Source organism: Amblyraja radiata, chromosome 12 (genome assembly GCF_010909765.2).
Source record: "Amblyraja radiata isolate CabotCenter1 chromosome 12, sAmbRad1.1.pri, whole genome shotgun sequence".
NCBI classification, from domain to species: Eukaryota; Metazoa; Chordata; class Chondrichthyes; order Rajiformes; family Rajidae; genus Amblyraja; species Amblyraja radiata.
Genome location: NC_045967.1, coordinates 11062222 through 11086759, shown reverse-complemented (window position 1 = coordinate 11086759; position 24538 = coordinate 11062222). Strand labels below are relative to the sequence as shown.

Genomic DNA, 24538 nt, shown 5'->3' with positions numbered 1-24538 from the left:
GTGCTCCAATCCAAGAAATATGTCCCAGTGAATCTCTTCTGCACCCTCTCCAGCTTAATCACGATCTGTCATATATAATATGGGCACATCATTGTACAGTTGACAATCTCTGATCTCTATATTCATAGTACAGATGCTTCCAAAATCAAATGCTTGTGCATTGAAAGTTCCTGCTGAAATGGATCATGATTTTCCAGACTTTTACACTCATTTTGCTCTCAATCCCCCACACTGCTTTAGTTATAGAACATAGAACAGTACAGAAGGTAGACACTAAAAGCTGGAGTAACTCAGCGGGACAGACAGCATCTCTGGAGAGAAGGAACGGGTGATGTTTCGGGTCGAAACCCTTCTTCAGACTGGTTAGGGCAATGGTTCTTAACCTGGGGGTTGTGACCCTTCGTCTGGGGCTTTGCAGGGGGTCATGAAGGGGGCGCAAATAACATATCGATTTATTGAGCCCATGTTTAGGAACCTAACAAAAGTACATACCACATACAGTATTTTGTTCGCGTATGCGCGTACTGGTGCCAACAAGGTTAAGAACCACTGGGTTAGGGATAGGGGAAACGAGAGATATAGACGGTGATGTGGAGAGATAAAGAACAAAGAATGAAAGATATGCAAAAAAAGTGACGGTGGAAACAGGCCATTATTAGCTGTTTGTGGGGTGAAAATGAGAAGCTAGTGTGACTTGGGTGGGGGAGGGACAGAGAGAGAGGGAATGCCGGGGCTACCTGAAGTGAGATAAATCGATATTCATACCACTGGGCTGTAAGCTGTCCAAGCGAAATATGAGATGCTGTTCCTCCAATTTGCGTTTAGCCTCACTCTGACAATGGAAGAAATCGAGGACAGAAAGGTCTGTGTAGGAATGGGAAGGAGAATTAAAGTGTCCAGCAACTGGGAGATCAGGTTGGTTCAGGCGGGCTGAGTGAAGGTGTTCTGCAAAACGATTCTCTCTCTCTCTCTCTCTCTCTCTCTCTCTCTCTCTCTCTCTCTCTCTCTCTCTCTCTCTCTCTCTATCCCTCCCCCACCCAAGTCGCACTAGCATCGGATTTCCGCCCTACAAAACAGCTTACAATGGCCTGTTTCCTTTATGATCATTACTTTTGTGCTTATCTTTAATTAATTGTTCTTTTTCTGTCCACATCACTGTCTATATCTCTCGTTTCCCTTAAAACTAAACAGTCTGAAGAAGGATCTCGACCCAAAACGTCACCCATTCCTTCTCTCCAGAGATGCTGCCTGTCCCGTTGAGTTACTCCAGCTCTTTGTGTCTATCTTCGGTTTAAACCAGCATCTGCAGTTCCTTCTTACACATTTTTACATAGAACAGTACAGTACAGGAACAGGCCCTTCGGCCTACAATGTCCATGCTAAATTTGATGGTAAGAAACTAATCTCCTTTGCCTGCATGTAATCCATATCCCCCCCATTCTGTGCATATCCATGTGCCGATGGGTGGTGCAGCGGTAGAGTTGTGCCTTACAGAGCCAGATTCCCAGGTTCGATCCTGACTATGGGTGCTGTCTGTATGGAATTAGCATGTTCTCACCGTGGCCGCGTGGGTTTTCTCCACGTGCTCCGGTTTCCTCCCACACTGCAAAGACCTGCAGGTTTGTAGGTTAATTGGCTTCTGTAAATTGTTGCTAATGTGCAGGATAGAACTAGTGATCGCTGGTCGGCATGGACTTGGTGGAGTGAAGGGCCTGTTTCCACACTATAATTAAACTATAGTAAACACTCCAAAACCCTCTTAAATGCCACAATATCAACCACTACCCCTGGCAGCGTGTTCCAGGCGCCCACCACCCTTTGTATAAAAAAAACATGCCGCACACATCTCCTTTAAACTTTGCACCTCTCCTTAAAGCTGTGACCTCTAGTGTTTGACATTTCCTGTCTTGTTTGTGTCATTGTGAATGTGAGGGACGTGGGCTGGTGGCCGATTACATGGAAGATGAGCTGGCAGGAATGTAATATGCACCTTCCTAGTCTAAAGCAGTGATTCCCAACCTGGGGCCATGGCAAATTTCAGGGGGGGCCACAGAAAAAAAATTGGGATTTAGGGGGCCACAGGTTCCCAAAAGGCAAGGGGCATATTTAGGTATCAGTTTTCATTGTGAGCTGGTGAGGTTCAGAGTGCCTCTTGCCACAGGTTCAATGAAGGGGGCCACAGAGCCTCCTAAATTTCAGTTCTAATAAATTTAAATCCATGTAGTTGAAATATTTTTGATGTTTGTGGAATAGAATAAAAGAGAATATATGTGCAATTATTAGACACTGATATTTTTATGGAAGGTATAATATTGAAGTACTTTTTTTCCGCTAATAATGTCGGGGGGGGGCGGAGGCACAGAAAAATTAAAAGATCCCATGAGCTAAAAAAGGTTGGGGACCACTGGTCTAAATCAACCTTGTTACGAGCAGAGATAAGGAATAAGGAGATAAGGATAACAGAGATAAGGGTGAATACAGAAAATTAATGTGTTCTAAAGAGTACTTTGTATGTATTTACACCACATAGACACAATATCACATATAAATAACCTTTGAAAGTAACATTGCATGTGCATATATGCCATGGTTAAGGATTAACATTGGTTGGGAACTATTATTGGAATCCTGTTCAGTCTGTAGGGACTTGGCCCAGAGATTTTGCGCCGTATTGTCTTGCCTCATCTGTAAATGTCAGCTCACGCTCACTGAATTTGATCCCTCTGCTAATCAGCCAAGGCCGTGCGCTCAGGACCTTCCTCCTCACCCCTCCCACCTCCCCTCCATCTCCCCCTCTCTCTGTATGAACAGCAAGCAGAGGAAAGCCATGCGCAGGTTAAACCTAGCTCCACCATTCCAAGCAATCAGGATTAACCCTGCAATCCGATGCACGTCCCCATCCTGTTTCCCAAACACATTTATTCACTTTTTAGCCATAAAATCTATTTCACCAGCTTTGAACGCAGCCAGCAGATGGAGCTGTGTCCTCTAGAGGACTGGGAGCGGCCAGAGGTATGCACTCTGAACCTCACCAGCTCACAATGGAAACTGATACCTAAATATGCCCCTTGCCTTTTGGGAAAGTCACATTATATTGGGGCGGTGAGGGGGAATGATAATCAAGCTAACTGCCTCTTAATCCAAACGTGAAGATTTGGTTGAGCTGTGGTGTGTTCATCTAACAACAAGCTGTTAAATGATAGATGAAGTGATTGCTAGGTTTCTGCGCACAAAACACAGAAAATTGTACAAGTGGAAATATTCGTCAGCATGGTATCTCGGTGCTTTTCAGGGGAGCGTTTGGGACTTGAATTGGGATGTGTGCAGTCAGAACAGGTGGATTTAAAGTTAAAGTGAGATTAATGTCTGATCAATAACCTGTGCAGCTGGTTGGTTCTGCAAGATGTGAGCCGGGGGGGGGGTTGGAGTCTGTATGTGGTGGGTGGGGAGGGGGTGGGTGGGGAGGTGGGGGTGGGGGGTGGGGTGGTGGGTGGGAAGGAGAGAGAGATGTCTGCCCATTGTTCTTGGAACTCCATCTCTTTCGGTCCAAATCGGGAGGTTGCTACATTTGTCTTATGTAATTCTCATTTGGGTCAGCCCTTCGGTTTTCATCTCGCCTTTATTTCTTTTGTTCTTCTCGTCTCTTCCCTTGTTACTTACCTCCACACTTTTCTCTCTCCGTTTCTGTGATTCTCCAAACACAGACGGATTCACTTTTTGTTTCCCTCTTTGGCCAGGATCCTCATCCACTAAACCTCCTTCCGGGCACTCTACTCAAGGGTTTCAAAGGTTCAAAAGTCTGTTTATCTGTTTATTGTCACGTGTACCAATTAAGGTACAGTGATATGCAAATTACCATACAGCCACACTAAAATAGCAACAAGACACACAACTACATAAAAGTTAACATAAACTTCCACCACAGTGGATTCCCCACATTCCTCACTGCGATGGAAGGCAATAAAGTCTAATCTTCTTCCCTCATTCTTCTCCCGCGGTCGAACCATCCGCAGTCGGGGCGATCGAAGCTCCCGCAGCCGGCGGTCGAAGCTCCTCTGTCAGGGCGGTTGAAGCTCCTGCGGCTTGGAGTTACCCGAAGTCGGTCTCTGACCAGAGACTGCGAGCTCCATGATGTTAAAGTCCCGCAGGCTCCCACGTTGGAGCTCAGAGCTCGACCCCTGGCAAAGGGATCGCGAGCTCCGCGATGGTAAAGTCCCGCAGGCTCCCCGCGGTGGAGCTCTCGGTCGGTCTCCAGCAAAGGCCGCCAACTCCTCGATGTTCGGCCGCAGTGCGGACGGAGATACGATACGGGAAAAAGTCCCATCTCCGTCGAGGTAAGAGATTAGAAAAAATTTCCCCCAGCCCCCTCCTCCCACCCACCCCCCACGTAAAACAAGCAAAAGAACACTAAAAGCATACATTGAACACATACTATTAAAACATAAAGAAAGGGACAGACAGACTGTTGGTGAGGCAGCCATTGCTGGCGCCACTATTTGATCAAAATTAAATGATCCATGGGGTGGGGATGGTCTGATGGTATCCTGAGTCCATTTAACCCATTTATCTAAGTCTGCCGCTGAGGACTGGCCACAATTCTGGAACATAAAGTGGGCTGCGTTCGCCTTGGCGGCACTTGGCTTTGTCACTTCCCCATTTCTGTGACGCATCCATTTACTCGAGTGGATGTAACCACATATCTTTTAATGCTTCACTTAAAAAACAAGCCGTTCGGCCCACCAAGTACGAACCGACCAGCGATCCGCTAGTACTGTCCCACACACTTGGGACAATTTGTAGTCTGTACCTAAGCCAATAAAACTACAAACCTGTAAATCTTTGGAGTGTGGGAGGAAACTGGAGTGCCCTGGAAAGAACAACGAGGTCACGGTGAGAACATACAAACTCCATGCAGACAGCATTAAATCCGAGTCTCTGGTGCTGTAAGGCAGCAACTCTACCACTGCGCCAACATGCTGCTCCAATCAGTTTAGTTCGCGGAACAGTATACAAAAGAGAATTTCACTGTTCCTCGGTACATGTGACGATAAGTTATGCCCCTGTCCCACTTAGGAAACCAGAACGGAAACCTCTGGAGACTTTGCGCCCCACCCAAGGTTTCCGTGCAGTTCCCGGAGGTTGCCGGTGGTTGCAGGTAGTGGAAGCAGGTAGGGAGCCTGACAAAAACCTCCGGGAACCGCACGGAAACCTTGGGTGGGGCGCAAAGTCTCCAGAGATTTCCGTTCAGGTTTCCTAAGTGGGACAGGGGCATAAAAGTACCATTGAAGAGATTGCTCGGTTTCGGGTTAGCATTGTGCATAACTTGGTGGAAATGGTAAACTCAATGTCAAGTTATTCCCTTACTTCTTCTGTTGATCTCTGACAGCTTTGGAGGAAACGATCAACACAGTTTGTGACGCGGACTTCATCAATCAGTCATTGATCAGGTTTCTGGACCAGGCCTCGCTCGCCCCCGAGGGAAAGGATTCCATCCCAGAGGTTCCTGCCATCACTGAGATGAACATTGAACCCATTCCGTGAGTAGAGAGATGGCGATGCAGCCGAGAAGTTCTGTGTCCCTGGGGCTGGACTGGAATTGTTTGTTTTTAGAAACGTTCCCTCGATCTCTGCCCTCTCCGCCCCCCCCCCCCCCCCCCCCCCCCCCCATCCTGCACCCAGCCCAAAGATGATGTCCCTGCACAAGATGTAGTCAGACCACGGGATGGTCAGCCAAACATCACAACTTGGAAAGGTATTAGAATCGGGACCAGCCTTGCCCTTAAATGTTGAGCCATTCACCTGTCTGCCACCGTTACTGGACAGTCATCAGGGACAAGGGCCAGTATTGTGCCTCCTTAATCCATGATGAGAAAGGCCTGTAAGATGTGGCGAGGCCTGGCTGTATCGTTCAGTTCCATTCAGAGTTGGAACTCTTCCATTGAATGGATAAACCCATTGGCTTTGTGGATAAATGGACGTTGGCTTCATGGTGAAATGGACGTGGGCTTGCATGGTGCTGAAGTAATGTTCCTCCAGAGCATTATGTCAAATACGGTGAATATTAGACAAGGCCTTGGAGAGAACTTCCTACTCTTCATCACGTTCGTGCCATGAGATCGTAGGCACCTTATCCACAAAACGGCTCCGGAGGATCCCGACTAGAAACGTCACCCAGCCTTTTTCTCCAGAGATGCTGCCTGACCTGCTGAGTTACTCCAGCACTTGGTGTCTATCTTCAATTACTACTGTATTGGTCGGGCAGATAGTTTAAGAAAGGAAAGCCGAGAAAGCCAGGACAGCTCTAAATAAAATACAGATGGTTCCCATTGATAGCAGAGTCAGGAAACAGAGGTCATAGAATGGGACTGGCAAAAGGAACAAAAGTGACGATAAAACATAGAAAATAGGTGCAGGGATAGGCCACTCGGCCCTTCGAGCCTGCACCGCCATTCAATATGATCATGGCTGATCATCCAACTCAATATCCTGTACCTGCCTTCTCTCCATACCCCCTGATCCCTTTAGCCATAAGGGCCACATCTAACTCCCTCTTAAATATAGCCAATGAACTGGCCTCAACTACCTTCAGTGGCAGAGAATTCCAGAGATTCACCACTCTCTGTGTGAAAAATGTTTTTCTCATCTCGGTCCTAAAAGATTTCCCCCTTATCCTTAAACTGTGACCCCTTGTTCTGGACTTCCCCAACATCGGGAACAATCTTCCTGCATCTAGCCTGTCCAACCCCTTAAGAATTTTGTAAGTTTCTATAAGATCCCCCCTCAATCTCCTAAATTCTAGAGAGTATAAACCAAGTCTATCCAGTCTTTCTTCATATGACAGTCCTGACATCCCAGGAATCAGTCTGGTGCACCTTCTCTGTACTCCCTCTATGGCAAGAATGTCTTTCCTCAGATTAGGGGACCAAAACTGTACGCAATACTCCAGGTGTGGTCTCACCAAGACCCTGTACAACTGCAGTAGAACCTCCCTGCTCCTATACTCAAATCCTTTTGCTATGAATGCTAACATACCATTCGCTACAGAAATGATGCAGTAGGCACTGGGGCTGGAATGCACTGCCAGCAGTAGTAGTGGAGGCTGATTCAATCCTAGCATCCAAAAGGAAGATGGATAGGTGTCCAACTTTGCAGGGATCTGGGAAGAGTGCGGGTGGATTGGCCTGGATTGCTCTTGCGTTGATCCCAAACAGACTTAACAAGCAGAATGACTGATTTCTCAATCGATTTCCCATACAGCCATTAGTCATACAGCATGGAAACAGGCCCATCGGCCCAACCCATCCATGCCGACCTTCTTGGCTAGTCCCATTTACCTGTATTTAGCCCATATCTCTGCATTGACTCCTCTTGGCCAGACCCCCCCCCCCTCCCCCCAGTATGTGGTGTGTCGGTCTCTATGTCTGTGCTGGGATGGTGAAGCGAGGGTTGCCAGCGCTCCCAGCACATCCATAGTGATATGTTCTTGTTTTTGTTCATCGCAGAGAGCGCAATCAAGCCAAGGAGACAAAGAAAAAGAAACCGAAGAAAAAATGTAAGTGTTTCAGCTAAGAAACATCTTTATGATCATTCTCCTCCCCAGCTAGCCTCTGCTGCGGGGTTCCACAAGGTTCCATCCTAGGCCCCATTCTCTTCTCCCTGTATATGCTCCCCTTAGGCCAAGTCATTCAAAGGCACGGCATTTCCTTCCACTGCTATGCAGACGATACATAACTCTATCTCCCCCTGAAACCCAACAACCGATCTAATCTGCTTAACCTTATCCACTGCCTCGAGGATATAAAGTGTTGGATGGCCCAGAACATCCTCCAACTAAACGAGAGTAAGTCTGAGGTCATCCTACTCGGCCCCTCGGACACAATCAAAACGATAGCAGGCAGCCTTGGAAGCCTTACCCCATTACTCAAACCTCACGTCAAAAACCTTGGGGTGATATTTGACTCTGCGTTGAAATTTGACAAACAAGTCAATGCCGTGGTAAAAGCTAGCTTCTTCCAGCTTCGGACGATAGCTAAAATAAAACCATTCCTCCAATTTGACGACCACGAAAAGATCATCCACTCATTTATTTCCTCCGGCCTTGATTACGCGAGTTTACACTGACATCAGCCAATCATCCCTATCCCGCCTGCAATTGGTCCAAAACGTTGCAGCGAGACTCCTGACGGGCACCCGAAAAAGGGACCACATCACCCCGATCCTGGCCTCTCTCCACTGGCATCCTGTGCGGTTCCGAATCAATTTCAAGCTCCTTCTTTATGTATACAAAGCCCTTAACGGGCTCGCCCCCACCTACATCAAAAATCTGCTAATCCACCACACCACCTCCAGGTCCCTCAGATCGGCCGACTTGGGGTTACTGACCATCCCGCGGTCTAGGCATAAGCTCAGGGGCGACCGCGTTTTTGCGGTTGCAGCTCCTCGACTATGGAACAGCATCCCTCTTCCCATCAGAACTGCCCCCTCCATCAACTCTTTTAAGTCTAGACGTTAAACCTATTTCTACTCTCAAGCCTTTCTTGAGATCTTCTGAGGGACGCTGTATGGATGTATTTATGTATGTATTGTTGATCTATGTACCACTGTATGTAGCACGTTAGTACCTGCACCAATGTAAAGCACTTTGGTCAACGAGAGTTGGTTTTAAATGTGCTATAGAAATAACATTGACTTGACTTCTTTATACAACACTGTCCTTTTGTGGACTTGAATAAGGTTTGATCTGCTTTTTAGTTACTGTCTGAGTTTGAGGGGAGACAGTCAGAACCTGCTTGTCAAAGACTAGAGAGCATAGCTTCAAGGTGAGAGGGGCAAGATGTTTTACACAAAGAATGATGGGTGTATGGAATGCACTGCCAGGTGTGGTGGTGGAGGCAGTTATATTAGTGGTATTTGAGAAGCTTTTCGATAGGCACATAGATATGCAGGGAATGGAGGGATATCAGTCATATGCAGGCGGATGAGAATAGTTTATCTTGACATCACGTTCGGCACAGGCATTGTGGGCTGAAGGGCCAATTCCTGCGCTGAGCTGTTCTAAGTTCTATTTATTTTGGTTCTCCTCTACATTCTGGAGATCAGGTCCAGCATACATTTGATGGTCTCTCTCTGTGTAGTAATATTCTACATTTTCAATTCTTCTGTACAAACCTTCAAATATTTGGGATCCAAGACAAATGTGAGCATAGAAATCTATTCCGTGAGGCGCCCGATCCATGATCTCACGGCATGACGTCATCCATCATCCATCATCCACCATCCATCCATCATCCAGACTCCTCGTTCACCATGCTCAGCAACTCATCAGGTCTTTGCTGAAGACTACACTTACACCTTGAATAATGCCATTTGGCAAGTACATGCATAGAATAGGGTGAGAGCAGAGATTCTCAAATTATTTCGCGACGTTCGCCCAGGCAACTATTCAAAAGTAAATTCACCCCCACCCTGTTTTGTTCAGTAATTTGAGTTTACACTTCTACCATAATAAAGCAACTGACAAAGGGGAATTTTTCAAATACTGTATTTAACATTATTATTTTGTTTCAGAATCAACAAACTTACCCCCTGGGGGTAAATTTACCCCAAGTTGGGAACCCTTGGGTTCGAGGGATATGGGCCAAATACAGGCAAATGGGATTAGCCTAGGAGGGGTATCTTGGTGTGCATTGTTGAGTTGGGCCGAAGGGCCTCATTCCATGCTGCGTGACCTCATGACTCCATTACACGTTGACCAATTATTTTGCGTTTTGCCCCCTCATTACGCTCCAGCTTTAGTTCTTGCTCTGAATCGTGATCCGTAACTTCTCGGACAATGGACACCTGTCTTGCCTGTAACAATTTCTTTAAAACCTTCTATGGTCAGGTCAACTCTGGCTGCACCATTCTCTTCTCAATTGACGCTCCTGTTGCAATGCAATGCAGTTCGCTCGTTTGTCTTATGCCATTTAATTTTGATTGCAATATTTGCTCTGTTCCAGTCATTAGTTTGCTGAAAAGTTTAAAAATCCTCAAGAAATCCAAAAAGAAGATGGCGATTGAAGCTGATTCAACAGCAACTGACATGGATGAAGTTGATGGACTGTGCAACGATGCCGAAAATATGACCCAACAATTCAAATCCATCAACCACGTGGGCGATGATTCTGTGGAAGATAATGATTTTGATCCCTCCCACGAGGTTTGTGACAGTCCCTCTAAAGCAATGTCTAAAAAACTCCTGCAAGATGTGGTGGATACAAGGAACTGCAGATGCCGGTTTACAAAAAAGACACCAAGTGCTGGAGTAACACAGCGGTTCATGCAATATCCCTGGAACACATGCATAGGTAACGTTTTGGGTAGGGATCCTTTTTCAAACGCGACAAGATGGATCCCGACCTGAAATGTCACTTATCCATGTTCTCCAGAGATGTTTGGTTTAGTTCATTGTCACGTGTCCAGAGGTAGCTTTTGTTGTGTCAGCGAAAAGACGATACATGATTACAATACTCGAGCTGTCCACAGTGTACAGATACATAGAAACATAGAAAAATAGGTGCAGGAGTAGGCCATTTGGCCCTTCGAGCCATTCAATATGATCATGGCCCACTTTTCCCCACATCCCTTGTTTCCTTTAGCCCCTAAGAGCTAATTTAACTCTCTTGAAAACATCCAGTGAATTTCCCTCCTCTGCCTTCTGTGGCAGAAAATTCCACAGATTCACAACTCTCTGGGTGAAGTTTTTCCTTAACTCAGTCCTAAATTGCCTACCCCTTATTCTTAAACTGTGACCCCTGGTTCTAGACTCCACCAAATTCGGGAACATTTTTTCTGCATCGATCCTGTCCAATCCTTCTAGAATTGTATATGTTTCTACACGATATCCTCTCATCCTTCTAAATTCCAGTGAATACAAGCCCGGTCGATCCATTCTTTCGTCATATGTCATTCCTGACATCCCGGGAATTAACCTGGAGAACATATGCCACACTCCCTCAATAGCAATAATGTCTTTCCTCAAATTAGGAGACCCAAATTGCACACAATACTCCAGGTATGGTCTTACAAGGGCCCTGTATAACTGCAGTAGGACCTCCTTGCTTCTAAACTCAAATCCTCTCGCAATGAAGGCCATCATGCCATTAGCTTTCTTCACTGCCAGCTGTACCTACATGCTTACTTTCAGTTAATGATGTAGAAGCACACCCAGGTCTCGTTGCACCTCCCCTTTTCCTAATCTGACATCATTCAGGTAATAATCTGCTTTACTGTTCTTGCCACTAAAGTGGATAACCTCACGTTTATCCACATTATACTGCATCTGCCATGCATCTGCCCAATCACCCAACCTATCCAAGTCGCCCTCCATCCTCATAGCAGTGCTCACTGCCACCCAGCTTTGTGACATCCGCAAACTTGTAGGTCACATTTAATTCTCTCGTCTAAATCGTTGATATATATTGTAAATAACTGGAGTCCCAGCACTGAGCCTTGCGGCACCCCACTAATCACTGCTTGCCATTCTGAAAAGGACCTGTTAATTCCTACTCTTTGCTTCCTGTCTGCCAACCAGTTCTCTATCCATGCCAATACCCCAATACCATGTGCTCTAATTTTGCACACTAATCTCTTGTATTGGACCTTGTCAAAGGCATTTTGAAAGTCCAGATACACCACATTTACTGGCTCCCCCTTGTCTGCTTGTTACATCCTCAAAACATTCCAGATGATTTGTAAGGATGATTTCCCCTACATAAATCCATGCTGACTTTGACCCATCCCGTCACTGCTTTCCAAATGCGCTGCTATAACATCTTTAATAATCGACTCCAGCATCTTCCCCACTCCCGATGTAAAGCTAACTGGTCTATAATTCTCTGTTTTCTCTCTCCCTCCTTTCTTAAAAAGTGGAGTTACATTGGCTACGCTCCACTCCACAGGAACTGATCCAGAGTCGAGAGAACATTGGAAAATGATCACCAATGCATCGATGATTTCTCGGGCCACCTCCTTGAGTACTCTGGAATGCAGACCACCAGGCCTTGGGGATGTATCTGCCTTCAGTCCCAACAGTTTACCTAACACCATTTCCTGACTAATGTGGATTCCCTTCAGTTCCTTCCTCCCACTTGATCCTCAGTCCCCTAGTATTTCTGGGAGATTATTTGTGTCTTTTTTAGTGAGGACAGAATGAAGTACTTGTTTAACTGTTCTGCCATTTATTTGTTTCCCAATATAAATTCACATGATAAAAAGAATAAAGGATGCTGCCTGACCTGCTGAGTTATTCCAGCACATTGTGTCTTTTTTGTAAAACATCCTGCACGATGTTCTTGCTGAGAGCATGTTTGTGTCAAAATATAGAGGCTGCCAGGAAAAAAAAGATGCACAAAACAGTGTCAAGGTCTTTGAAGGTCTACGGTGTGAAATTATTTAATTTGTATGATCATTCTTCATGTTACAAAGCTGTTCCCTTCCCAACATTTGGAGTCCAAAATCCTATCAATTTCAAATGCGAGTTACTCAATAGTTTTCCGGAGCTCCCGCAAGCGGTTACTCAACCGCTTTTTGGAGCTCCCGCAACACAACTTCTCCAGCCCGTGTCGCGGGGTTGGAATGACCCAGAGCGGGGCCGTACATCGCCCGGCGCGGCTTTAATGGCCGCGGGACATTCCAACGCCCGCCGGGGGCTCCAACTTTGTGACATTTAGACCTGGAGCTGGGCCGTACATCGCCCGGCGCGGCCTTACATGGCCGTGGGACTTACCATCGCCCGCCTGGGGCTTCGACATCGGGAGAAAGATGGTGCAGGGGAGAGAAAAGACTTTGCCTTCCATCACAGTGAGGAGGAGATTCACTGTGATGGATGTTTGTTTGAATTGAATTGTTTGTGTGTCGTGTAGGAATTGTTTTGTTTGTATGGCTGTAGAAACAGAGTTTCGTTTGAGCCTCACTGAGGTTCAAATGACATGGAATAAATATTGAATTGAATTGAATTGAGTTTAGTTTATTGTCACGTGTACCGAGGTACAGTAAAAATCTTTTGTTGCATGCTAAACAACAAATTTGAGGATTCACACCTTGTGAGTGAAGGAAATTTTACTCTCTCAGTCACGCATGGCCAACATCTTCATCCTGATGTTCTTACCCCAAGTGCAAGTGCAAGACAAACAATCCCTCAAAATCTGCCCTAACAATCCATCTGAATAGGGAACATCTCAAGCTGATGTCAATGTACTTTAGAGGGGCAGAGAGGGGATCCAATCTAATTCATGCGCAGGGAGGAACTGCAGATGCTGGTTTATACCGGAGATAGACACAAAGTGCTGGAGTAATTCAGCAGGTCAGGCAGCATCTTTAGAGAGAAGGAACAAGTACGTTTTTGGGTCAGAACCCTAATTCATGTTGCAACTCTCAGCATGGGGAGAAGTGAAGATGTCCTATTTGTAGAGTGGTGGGAGTAAGCAAAAGAACATTTCAAGCGTTATAATATTTTGATTATTTTTTGAGCTATTTGCTTTTTTGTGAAAAAGGATGGATGGATTGGGGGATTGGTGACCAACAACCAAACTACTGTAAGAACCCAACATCTATGGACGTGCAGGGCTTAGCGATGTTTTGGGTCGGAGCTCTTCATTGAAGAGTTGGCTGGAGTGAGAAAGAGATGCTCCATTTCTTAGGACACGTGCAAACATTCTGGGTCATAGCTGAGTTGATCGGCGTGGGAGAGCGATTAGGTTACAGATGGATGCAACTGATGGGATTGCTCTGAGTGCTAGCATGGACATGATGGGCTGAATGACATCCTTCTGCAACAGAAGAAAATGTGAGTAATGTGTTGTCCACAGCATTGATGTTAATGGTGCTATCTATTTGCCTTTTAGGTGTTTGAATGGGTGAAAACAAGTTTTCTTGAATCGAATGAGGACAAGACATCATTAAAACATAGCAAGATCTCCATTTCAGAGGTATGGCAATATGGTGTACTGAAACCATTGTGTCTGGCGTAACTGACACACAAACACTAACACACTGAAGAGCATTCAATTCCACTCATTTGACATTATCAACAGTTGATACTCTTCAAAAAAAAGTCACTGAGACACCCTAGAGGGCTGGAGCAACTCATCTCCGGATAAGTGATGTTTCGGGTCGGAACAGTTCTTCAGACTGATTGGGGGGGGGGGGGGGGGGAGAAAGTTGGAAGAGAGGTGAAGATGGGACAAAGTCTGGCAATGTCTGAAGGGTTCAGACCCGAAACGTCACCTATCCACGGTCTCCAGGGATGCTGCCTGACCCGCTGCGTTACTCCAGCACTTTGTGTCAATCTCTGGCAAGTGAGAGGTGGATACAGGTGAGTGGGGTTTGCTTGGTAGACAAAGGACAGAGGTGAAAAGGAGATAACGGTCTGTCAGGTAAAGAGAGAAGAGGAGTGAAATGTAACGCCAGAGGGAGGGATATAGGTGGAAGGGAGCGGGCAGGATGATGGGAGAGGGTGGGGGTAGGACAAAGACAAGGAAGTGATAAGAGGAGAAACAAGGAACTGCAGATGCTGGTTTACACAAAAAAGACACAAAGTGCTGGAGTAACTCAGCAGGTCAGGCAGCATCTCAAGAGAACGTGGATAGGTGACATTGAGGGTGGGAACCCTTCATCAGACTGGTAAGAGTTTACAGGTAAGGGGGTTTGACTGGCAGATGGGTGTCTAGAGATGAAAAGAAGACAAAAGACTGTGAGATAAGGAGAGAAGCGTGAAAGAAGAGAGAAAAGTTACTCCAGTACTTTGTATCGTTTTTGTAAACCAGCATCTGCAGATCCTTGTGTCCAATGATGCTCTTCCCTAGATTGAGAGTTAGTTTTTGCATTAATTTTTTTAGTTTATTGAACATTTTTTAGTTTACCTTGTTATCTATGAGTACTTTCTTTACAGACCTGCTATGCTGCTGCAAATAAAAATTCCATTGTTCCTTTTTCAGTAGATATGCCAATTAAATTATTCATAGCTAATCCAATTTAAAGCATAAATATTGCATTCAAGTGTAAGTTAAAAAGACTTGCTACAGTATGCACCAGATTGCACAATGTCAAGCTGACTCTTTTGGCAACCAAAGATGATTTATGCCTTAAAGTAATGCACAGGTGGTACCTGATATTGTTTTGTAACTTTATCCTTTTTTAATTCTCGTTGAGATCCCTGCTTCTGTTGCAAGATGTTTCTATTGCTGTTGTTTACATAGAACACCTCTTATACACCACTATAGTATCTGCCGCCACCCTCACCCCTGACAGTGCAAAGCAAGCACCCACTCCGTGGGCAGTTGAAGTGGGGGTTAAGATTCTAATGCTGTGCCTTTTTGCAGATAGCCTGGGATGATGAAGAGGAGCCACTCTGTACAATTGATGTAGAAAACCCTGAAGATGCAGAAGAATGCTGGTCTGTGAAAAGGAAATACCATGAATTTCAGGACCTTCGGAATGAACTTATCAAGGTATACCAGTCGCGCCAAAGGGCGTTTTGTTTAGAATCCCTGCATATGAATATCATACTTAGTTAATTCTGGTGAGTAGGTTAATCACACAGCCAGTGGTGAGTCACTCTACAAATTAGAAAGGCTAGAAACAAGAAACTGCAGATGCTGGTTTACAAAAAAAGACTCAAAGTGCTGGAGTAACTCAGCGGATCAGGCAGCATCCCTGGAGAACATGGATAGGCGACGTTTCGGGCCGGGACCCTTCTTCAGACTGATTGTGGGAAAGGCTCATTGATTGTTACTCTGGCCACTTTTAGTTTATCCTTTTCTCCCATGTTCTCATAAGGTCATAAGGAATAGGGGTAGAATTAGGCCATTCGGCCCATCAAGTCTACTCTGCCATTCAATCATGGCCGATCTATCTCTCCCTCCTAACCCCATTCTCCTGCCTTCTCCCCGTAACCTCTGACACCTCAGGAATCTATCCGTCTCTGCCTTAGAGATCCACTTGGCAATGGAGGTTATCCTGGCCTACAGGGTCTGTGAAAGTGTGTGCCTCCCACCAGCAACTCCTCTGGCCTTTCTTCACGACTGGAGGCAAGTGTTGTCAGACCTCAGGGACCGAGGAAAGGTCGTGGATGTGGGGAGCACGGATCGAAGTCGAATTTGGATGGCATATTGATGTCTTCAGATGCCCATCAGCCACAATTTGCAGAAAGGGACAGCACAGAAGCTGAGGGAGTCTTCCCGATCTCCCAACCTACCTCATTGTGGTCCATGCACTTTAAAAAAAAAATCTGCACTTTCTTTGTAAATGTAGCACGCACAATGAGTGGATTCCAGGCTGTTGCTACAATCCTCTCCGTCAAGCAGCCACCTCATTTACTGACGGTGAAATTTCACCTCGGCTATGTGAACACAATCCCGCACCTGCAACAATGGGTGGATTCCAGATCCAGAAGATTTCGCATCCTTGTATCCATCTCGTCAGCATAACTTCTCCAGCCCACATCCCTGTAATCCCCTCGTTAGTACAACTTCTCCAGCCAACAACGGGCCATTATGGGCTCCACCCTTCCTGAGGTCATCTGTTGCTCGCCCTGATTTGTCCTGGAGTTTCCTCGCTTCCTGTTCCCTCCCACACTTCTATCTTTCAGTCTGAAAAAGTGTTCCCACCTGAAATGTCACCTATTCCTTTTCTCCAGAGATGGAATGCTTACTTGCTTTAATTTATTGTCACATGTGACTAGGCACAGTGAGATCGACAATAGGTGCAGGAGTAGGCCATTCGGCCCATCGAGCCAGCACTGCCATTCACTGTGATCATGGCTGATCATCCACAATCAGTACCCCGTTCCTACCTTCTCCCCGTATCCCCTGAGTCTGCTATCTTTAAGAGCTCTATCTAATCCTCTCTTGAAAGCATCCAGAGAACCGGCCCCCACCGCCTTCTGAGGCAAAGATTCTTTGATTGCGTACCCAATGTATACAAATAGCAGCCATCTACGGCGCTGACAATGTCACAAAGCAAGCTGGTTCCTTTTTTGCTGCCTGAACCGCTGAGTTACTCCCTCACTTTGTGTCTATCTGCAGAAGAATGTCTCCAACTTTGAACCTTTGAGCACAGTTCCCACGGCAGCAGCCCACAGGGACGTAGAGTGTTCACTTACTTGGAATTTGTCCATTAAATCAACCCATGTATTTCTCAATTAATGATAGGCTTGTACTTTTGGAAAAAGTTTAATTTGGTTAAAAAGTTTGTAAATCAGAACGCCATTTCCATTAGTTCAATATAAAGAATCTGGCGGCAATCAAATAAATCTGGTGGCAATCTGGTGAATAGATCTGGTGGCAATCAAATAAACCTAAAGATTTAAAAATACATCAACATGAGCATCTGAATTCATAAAATGTATTATTAACAATCAAATTTGAAGATAAAAATGTAGACACAAAATGAAAGACAATACATGATTACAATCGAGCCAACCACTGTGTAGAAGGCAGGAACGGGGTATTGATTGGGGATGATCAGCCATGATCACATTGAATGGCGGTGCTGGCTCGAAGGGCCGAATAGCCTGCTCCTGCACCTATTGTCTATTGTCTACAGATACATGATAAAGGAAATAATGAGAGTAACGTTTAGTGCAAGATAAAGTCCAGTAAAGCCCGATCAAAGATAGTCCGAGGGTCTCCAATGGGGTAGATACTAGCTCAGGACTGCTCTCTAGTTGTTGGTAGGGTGGTTTAGTGAAAGGCATTGTTTTGTGTGATAGCCAGGTAAATCCATTATTTGAGCTCTAGCAGAAGCAACAAGAGCTGAATTTCTGCCTTTAATCTGTTTTAATCTTCTTTAATCATTTAATCTGTTTGGGCTCCAGTTGCTGAACTGAGAGGGTGATTTTGTGTTGGAGCCATTGTCCCAGTAGACCTGCACTCCTTGTTTTCCAGACCTTCAGCTCACTTGCTGAAACCCAGCTGCCTTCAGTCAACGGCTTGGCCTCAGGCGAGATCAGCGAGGAATTTCGAGAAGACTTTAAGCATCAAGTGGCTGGGTTTGTAAAGGTGAGAGGACCAGACATCTTCACTGATTCATTGATTCTGTATGATGCCACGTATATGATAATCCGATGCGGACAATCAACGTACAAGAACGGGGGTGGCGTAAATACTACGATTTGAGGAATCTCTATTTTTTAGCTGTTTTTAAATCAGAATCAGAATACCGTTTATTGTCATTTGATCCTAAGTTCAAACGAAATTACGTTTTCTGCAGTCGTACAAACAAGAAAAAAACCGACACACAATTAACACAATTTACATAAACATCCATCACAGTGAATCACCAAACACCTCCTCACTGTGATGGAAGGTAAAGTTTGTCTCACCCCTGATCTTTATTCTTCTCCCGATGTTAAAGCCCCCGGCGGGCGATAGTAAGTCCTGCGGCCGTTAAAGCCGCGCCGGGCGATGTGAGGCCCCGCTCCGGGTCGTTTTAACCCCGCGATTCGGGCGGGAGAAGTTGCCGTTGCGGGAGCTCCAAAAAGCGGTCTCCCACCAGGGACCCGCGAGGTCCCGATGTTACCATCCACAGGGCCTGCAGCTGGAGCCTCAGAAGCTCCGAAGTCGGGCCGCAGCCGCGCACCACCACAGCTCTCCACGCTCCGAAGCCGGCGAGCTCCACGATGGTGGGTCCGCAGGCTCCGCGACTGGAGCCCCAGGTCGATTCCAGTTGGAGGCCGCGACCACGGTGCTAGGCCCCAACGACAACGGAGACCCGACAGGGAAAGGTCGAGTCCCCCGTACAGGGAAGAGATTTAAAATTTTCAACCCCCCCCCCCACATATACACAGTTAAAAATAATATATAAACGACAACCAAAACATACACTTAACAGAACAAAAATTAAAAGAAGACGGACTGTAGAGGCTGCTGCCATGAGGCAGCGCCATCTTGAGAACTATGAAGCACAATGTTACTTTCTGAAGTAGAGTTCGGTCATGAACTGTTATTTAAAGGCACTGAAGTAGTTATTTAATGAAGTACAACAGAACCAAATGTGGGATAGAATCAACTGAAGCTGAGGACTAAGGGCACCTTGGATTACCATGTAGGAATCTAAAGCTGATTTTATATTACTGCTGTTTTAACAGGGGTTCTAGGAGACGGGTATATTTGATCCACCATAAATAAACGGAGACATGTTTCAGTAACCTAAACACTAGCACCTTATATTGGACACAGGTGTTCTGCAATCCTAGTTTAGTTTAGAGATACAGCGTGGGAACAGGGCCTTCAGCCCAACAAGTCCGCGCCGACCAGCGATCCCCGCACACTAACACTATCCTACACACTAGGGCCAATTTACCATTATACCAAGCCAATTAGCCTACAAACCTGTACGTCTTTGGAATGTGGGAGGAAACCGAAGATCTCGGAGAAAACGCACGCAGGTCACGAGGAGTACGTCCAAACTCTGTACAGACAGCACCCGTAGTCAGGATCGAACCTGGGTCTCTGAGCGCTGTGCGGCAGTAGCTCTACCGCTGCGCCCTAATCAGAACAGTCGTAAAATTTATGAATGTGTTGTGTAGCTTTAATATTACGTTGCTCAGAACATGGGTTGTATGGCAGGTAGATAATGGGGTCAAGGAAAGAGCGTTCACGTCGCGGCCCTGTTTCCACCAGTCTATCCACCACCACGCACAAGAAGCACAAAAAGCGACAAGACAGACACCATTGTATGCAGGTGCAGAGAAGTGTGTTCAGCTCTGGCTGACCAACTTCTGATCTTGTGTGTGGACTCGATAAGAAGAAAAAGGTAGATAATAGGAGTTGCAGACACAAAAGAACAGCAGATGCTGCAATCTTGCAAAGAACACAAAATGCTGCAGGTCAACTCAGCAGGTCAGGCAGCATCTCTGGAGGACATGGGTATGTGACTTTTCTGGTCGAGATCTTCCAATCAAACATGCCCCTCACCTGTATCCACCTATCACTTGCCAGGCTTTTTGCCACCCCCACCTCTTTTCCAGCTTTCTCTCCCCAACTACAATCAGTTTTAAGAAGGGTCCTGACCCAAAACATTGTCTATCCATGTCCTCCAGAGATGCTGCCTGAGCCGCTGAGTTACTCCAGCACTTTGAGTTTTATTTAACTGGACTAACAATCATAGTGTCATACAGCACGGAAACAGGCAATTCATCCCAACATCTACATTAATCCCACTTGCTTGTGTTTGGCCCAAATCCCTCTAAACCTTTCCTATACATGTACCTGTCAAAATGCCTTTTAAACGTTGATATACTTGCCTCGACTACCTCCTGTGGCAGCTCATTCCATATTCCCACCACCCTCTGTGTGGAAAAAGCTGCCTCTCAGGTTCCTATTAAATCTTTCCCTTCTCACCTTAAGCCCATGTCCTCTGGTTCTTGATTCCCCTACTCCAGCTAAAAGACAGTTCACCCTATCTATTCCCCCCATGATCAAATGCACCTCTATAAGATCACCCCTTGTCCTCTAATGCCCCTGTCCCACTTAGGAAACCTGAACGGAAACCTCTGGAGACTTTGCGCCCCACCCAAGGTTTTCGTGCGGTTCCCGGAGGTTTTTGTCAGTCTCCCTACCTGCTTCCACTACCTGCAACCTCTGGCAACCTCCGGGAACCGCACGGAAATCTTGGGTGGGGCGCAGAGTCTCCAGTGGTTTCCGTTCAGGTTTCCTAAGTGGGACAGGGGCATTACTGTCCAAGGAATAGTGTCTCAGCCTGCCCAACCTCTCCCTCTCGTTCAGGCCCTCAAGTCTGGCAACATCCTCGTAAATCTTCTCTGCATTGCTTCCAGCTAAATGAGAGCCTTCCTAGAGAATTCTCTTCCCCTTCTTCCAAACAGAACCTTCTATTATTACTTGCTGTAGCATATAACAAGAACATGGTTCTGTACAGAAATAAGTCCATTGCAATGTTTCTGCACTTTCACTGGGTAGGAAGCTAAGTTTAAGAAACACGCATTTTAAATCCAACAGTGTGCAGGAAGGAACTGCAGATGCTGGTTTCAACCGAAGATAGACACAAAGTGCGGGAGTGTGTGTCAGCATTTTGTGTCTTCAATCCAACAGGTTGGATTCAAACCTGGTGTATTTTCTGTTGCAGGCGTTGAGCTCTGACGAGCCCATTTTGTGCAGTGAGACGGTCCTGAACTTCTTATCGGCCGATGATCGGGACTACTGGGGGCTGCTAACGTCGCTGTTTGCTGAGGAGGATGAGGTACGAGCACAGAAAGCGGAAATAATGTCTCCTTTTGTATTCTGCGTCTGGTTTATTCTGTTAACAAGTTTTTTTTTTTTAATCTTTAAAGGCGACTTAAACTGAGGGCTTCGATAATAATAATAATGGATGGGATTTATATAGCGCCTTTCTAATACTCAAGGCGCTTTACATCGCATTATTCATTCACTCCTCAGTCACACTCGGTGGTGGTAAGCTACTTCTGTAGCCACAGCTGCCCTGGGGCAGACTGACGGAAGCGTGGCTGCCATTCTGCGCCTACGGCCCCTCCGACCACCACCAATCATTCACACACATTCACACACAGGCAAAGGTGGGTGAAGTGTCTTGCCCAAGGACACAACGACAGTATGCACTCCAAGCGGGATTCGAACCGGCCACCTTCCGGTCGCCAGCCGAACACTTAGCCCATTGTGCCATCTGTCGTCCCAGGCGCCATCTGTCGTCCCAGATCGATAGATCTGACACTGTCATGAACAAGACCATTTCTCCATCCAATGGTCCCATTACTGACAAGCCCATTTCTTCTATGAAAACATGATTGGGTGAGGCGATTGGAGAGGTCATCTTAGTAGGATGCATGTTTAGCTGCATATAGACCATTAAATCTAAAACAAAGTCCAGGTTTGCTCAGAATGGACATTGGGAAAGAAATTTGGTTTTATTATAGTATTTTAATTTTAATTGTTGGATGATTAATTGCCTCATACCATCACTAGATCCTTTATTTTGCAACGTATCGAACCGTTATTTTAAATTATTTCCACGTGCTCAGCTTCATCGGGTTAAATAGAAAAGAAAATTGCATTCCGATAGAGCCTTTTATATCCGCAGTACACGCCGAAGTGTGTTACGGCCTATGGTGTGGTTTTCTTAAGTACAATGCCTTTATCTCACAGAAAAAAAGAGAAACCAACTTGCCCTCAGCAAGCTTCCAAAAGTAGCAAGTTAATAATGAGCAGATATTTGACCAGTGTTTGTTTTTGTGATGTTGAGATCAATGTTGGCCGGCAGATGAGGAATGAATCTCCAACTTTTCGTTACGTGGGGCTTTGTGTGTCCTTCTGTGCAGAGAAAGGACCTCCTTGGAGAAACATCAAGTGCAGAACTTCCTCGGTAGAGTCATAGAGTCATACAGTGTGGAAACAGTCCTTTTGGCCCAACTTGGCCACACCAACCAACATGCCCCACCTACACTAGTCCCACCTGCCTGTGTTTACCCCATATCCCCTCTAAACCTACCCTATCCACATACCTGTCCAAAGGTTTCTTAAACGTTGAGATACTACCTGCCTCAATTACCTCCTCCAGAAGCCCGTTCCATACACCCACCACCCATTGTGTAAAAAAAAAAGCTGCCCCTCGGGTTCCTATTAAATCTTTCCCCTCTCACCTTAAACCTATGTCCTCTGGTTCTTGATTCCTACCCTGGAAGTCCTGCTTTTTAACCTGTTACCCCAACTGCCTCATGTTGCAGTACCTCATTCCTTTTCCTACCTATGTCATTTGTGCCAACATGCACGATGACTCCCGGCTGCTCCCCCTCCCCCTCGAGAATATGGACCCTGGCACCAGGGGTCTCGACTGCTGCTGTGTTGGACTTCCAGCTTAGAGTTTGATTCCCCCATGAAGCTGAACATTGTGCTAGTGTTTTCAGGTCTTTGCCTTGTGGGAAAATAAATGGAGATGAAGTGGCACAGTTTGATGTTCACACTTGCACTACAATAATACGTGGACATGCCAACCACAAGAAAGCAAGGGCAAGCATTCAAGTTCTTCAATTGTTTCTGCGCGATTCTTTTGTACATAGTTTTTTCTGCCCAGCTGATGGGTACCGATGACACGGGAAGAGGACAGGCCATTTAGGGGCAGCACAGCTGGTAGAGCCTTTGCCTCATAGCGACATGGATGCGGTTCGATCCTGACATCGGGTGCTGTAAGTGAAGAGTTTGCACGGGTTTGTAGATTAATTGGCCACTATAAAATAAAAATTGTCCCTAATGTGTAGAGTGGATGAGAAAGTTAGATAATACCGTATCTCTAAACTAAATTAAACTAAACTAAAGAACCAAGATTTCTTGGTTCTCTTACTGTTCCTTTCTACCTCCTTCACTCTGACCAAGGCCTTGTTTACAATGGAACCTGATTTGGTGTGGGGCAATCTTGCATTAGTGAAAGATAACTAATTTCTGTCCCTCAATGTCCCTCAAACAGTTTGAGCTGAATGTGTGGTCCCATGTTTTGGATGTTACCAGGTTCCAGTCTGTGAAAATACAGCTTTGTAAAGCTGGACAATGTTGTCGTAGAGGTGTGGGGAGGGGGGGGGTACTGTCGTAGGTGCTGTGGTTAAAATGGGAGGCAGAACAAGTATGGGCAGAGTGTACAGTTAATGGTATGAACCTTAACAGCATTGATGTGCAGAGGGATCTTGGAGACAATAGACAATAGGTGCAGGAATAGGCCATTCGGCCCTTCGAGCCAGCACCGCCATTCACTGTGATCATGGCTGATCATCCACAATCAGTACCCCGTTCCTGCCTTCTCCCCATATCCCTTGACTACGCTATCTTTAAGAGCTCTATCTAACTCTCTCTTGAAAGCATATAGAGAATTGGCCTCCACTGCCTTCTGAGTCAGAGAATTCCACAGGTTCACAACTCTCTGGGTGAAAAAGTTTTTCCTCATCTCCATTCTAAATGGCCTACCCCTTATTCGTAAACTGTAGCCCCTGGTTCTGGACTCCCCCCAACATCGGTAACATGTTTTCTGCCTCTAGCGTGTCCAATCCCTTAATAATCTTATATGTTTCAATAAGATCCCCTCTCGTTCTAAATTCCAGTGTATACAAGCCCAGCCACTCCATTCTTTCAACATATGACAGTCCCACCTTGTGAACCTATGCTGCAATCCCTTAATAGCAAGAATGTCCTTCCTCAAATTTGGAGACCAAAACTGCACATAATACTCCAGGTGTCATCTCACTAGGGTCCTGTACAACTGCAGAAGGACCTCTTTGCTCCTATACTTAATTCCTCTTGTTATGAAGGCCAACATGCCATTAGCTTTCATCACTGTCCAAGTTCATAGCTCACTAAAGGCAGCACAAATAGATAGGGTGGTAAAGAAGGCGTATGGTATGTTTGCCTTCATTGCTTGGGACATTGAATGTAAGAGTCAGGAAGTCATGATACAGCTCTATAGGACTCTGGTTAGGCCAAAGTGGAGTATTGGGAGCAGTTCCTTACAGGAAAGATGTGGAGACTTTGGAAAGGGTGCAGAA

The 24538-nt window shown here is 45.9% G+C and overlaps 1 protein-coding gene across 1 annotated transcript in view; it reads left to right on the top strand.

Annotated features, from left to right (window-relative positions):
- Positions 1-24538, top strand: part of LOC116978933 — a 60914-nt gene that overhangs the window by 22172 nt on the left and 14204 nt on the right. The window contains exons 5-11 of the mRNA XM_033030234.1: positions 5387-5537; positions 7503-7552; positions 9999-10198; positions 13884-13967; positions 15360-15488; positions 17925-18038; positions 21124-21237. Of these exons, the coding sequence (XP_032886125.1) occupies positions 5387-5537; positions 7503-7552; positions 9999-10198; positions 13884-13967; positions 15360-15488; positions 17925-18038; positions 21124-21237 (842 nt within the window). The remainder of the gene's footprint in view (positions 1-5386; positions 5538-7502; positions 7553-9998; positions 10199-13883; positions 13968-15359; positions 15489-17924; positions 18039-21123; positions 21238-24538) is intronic.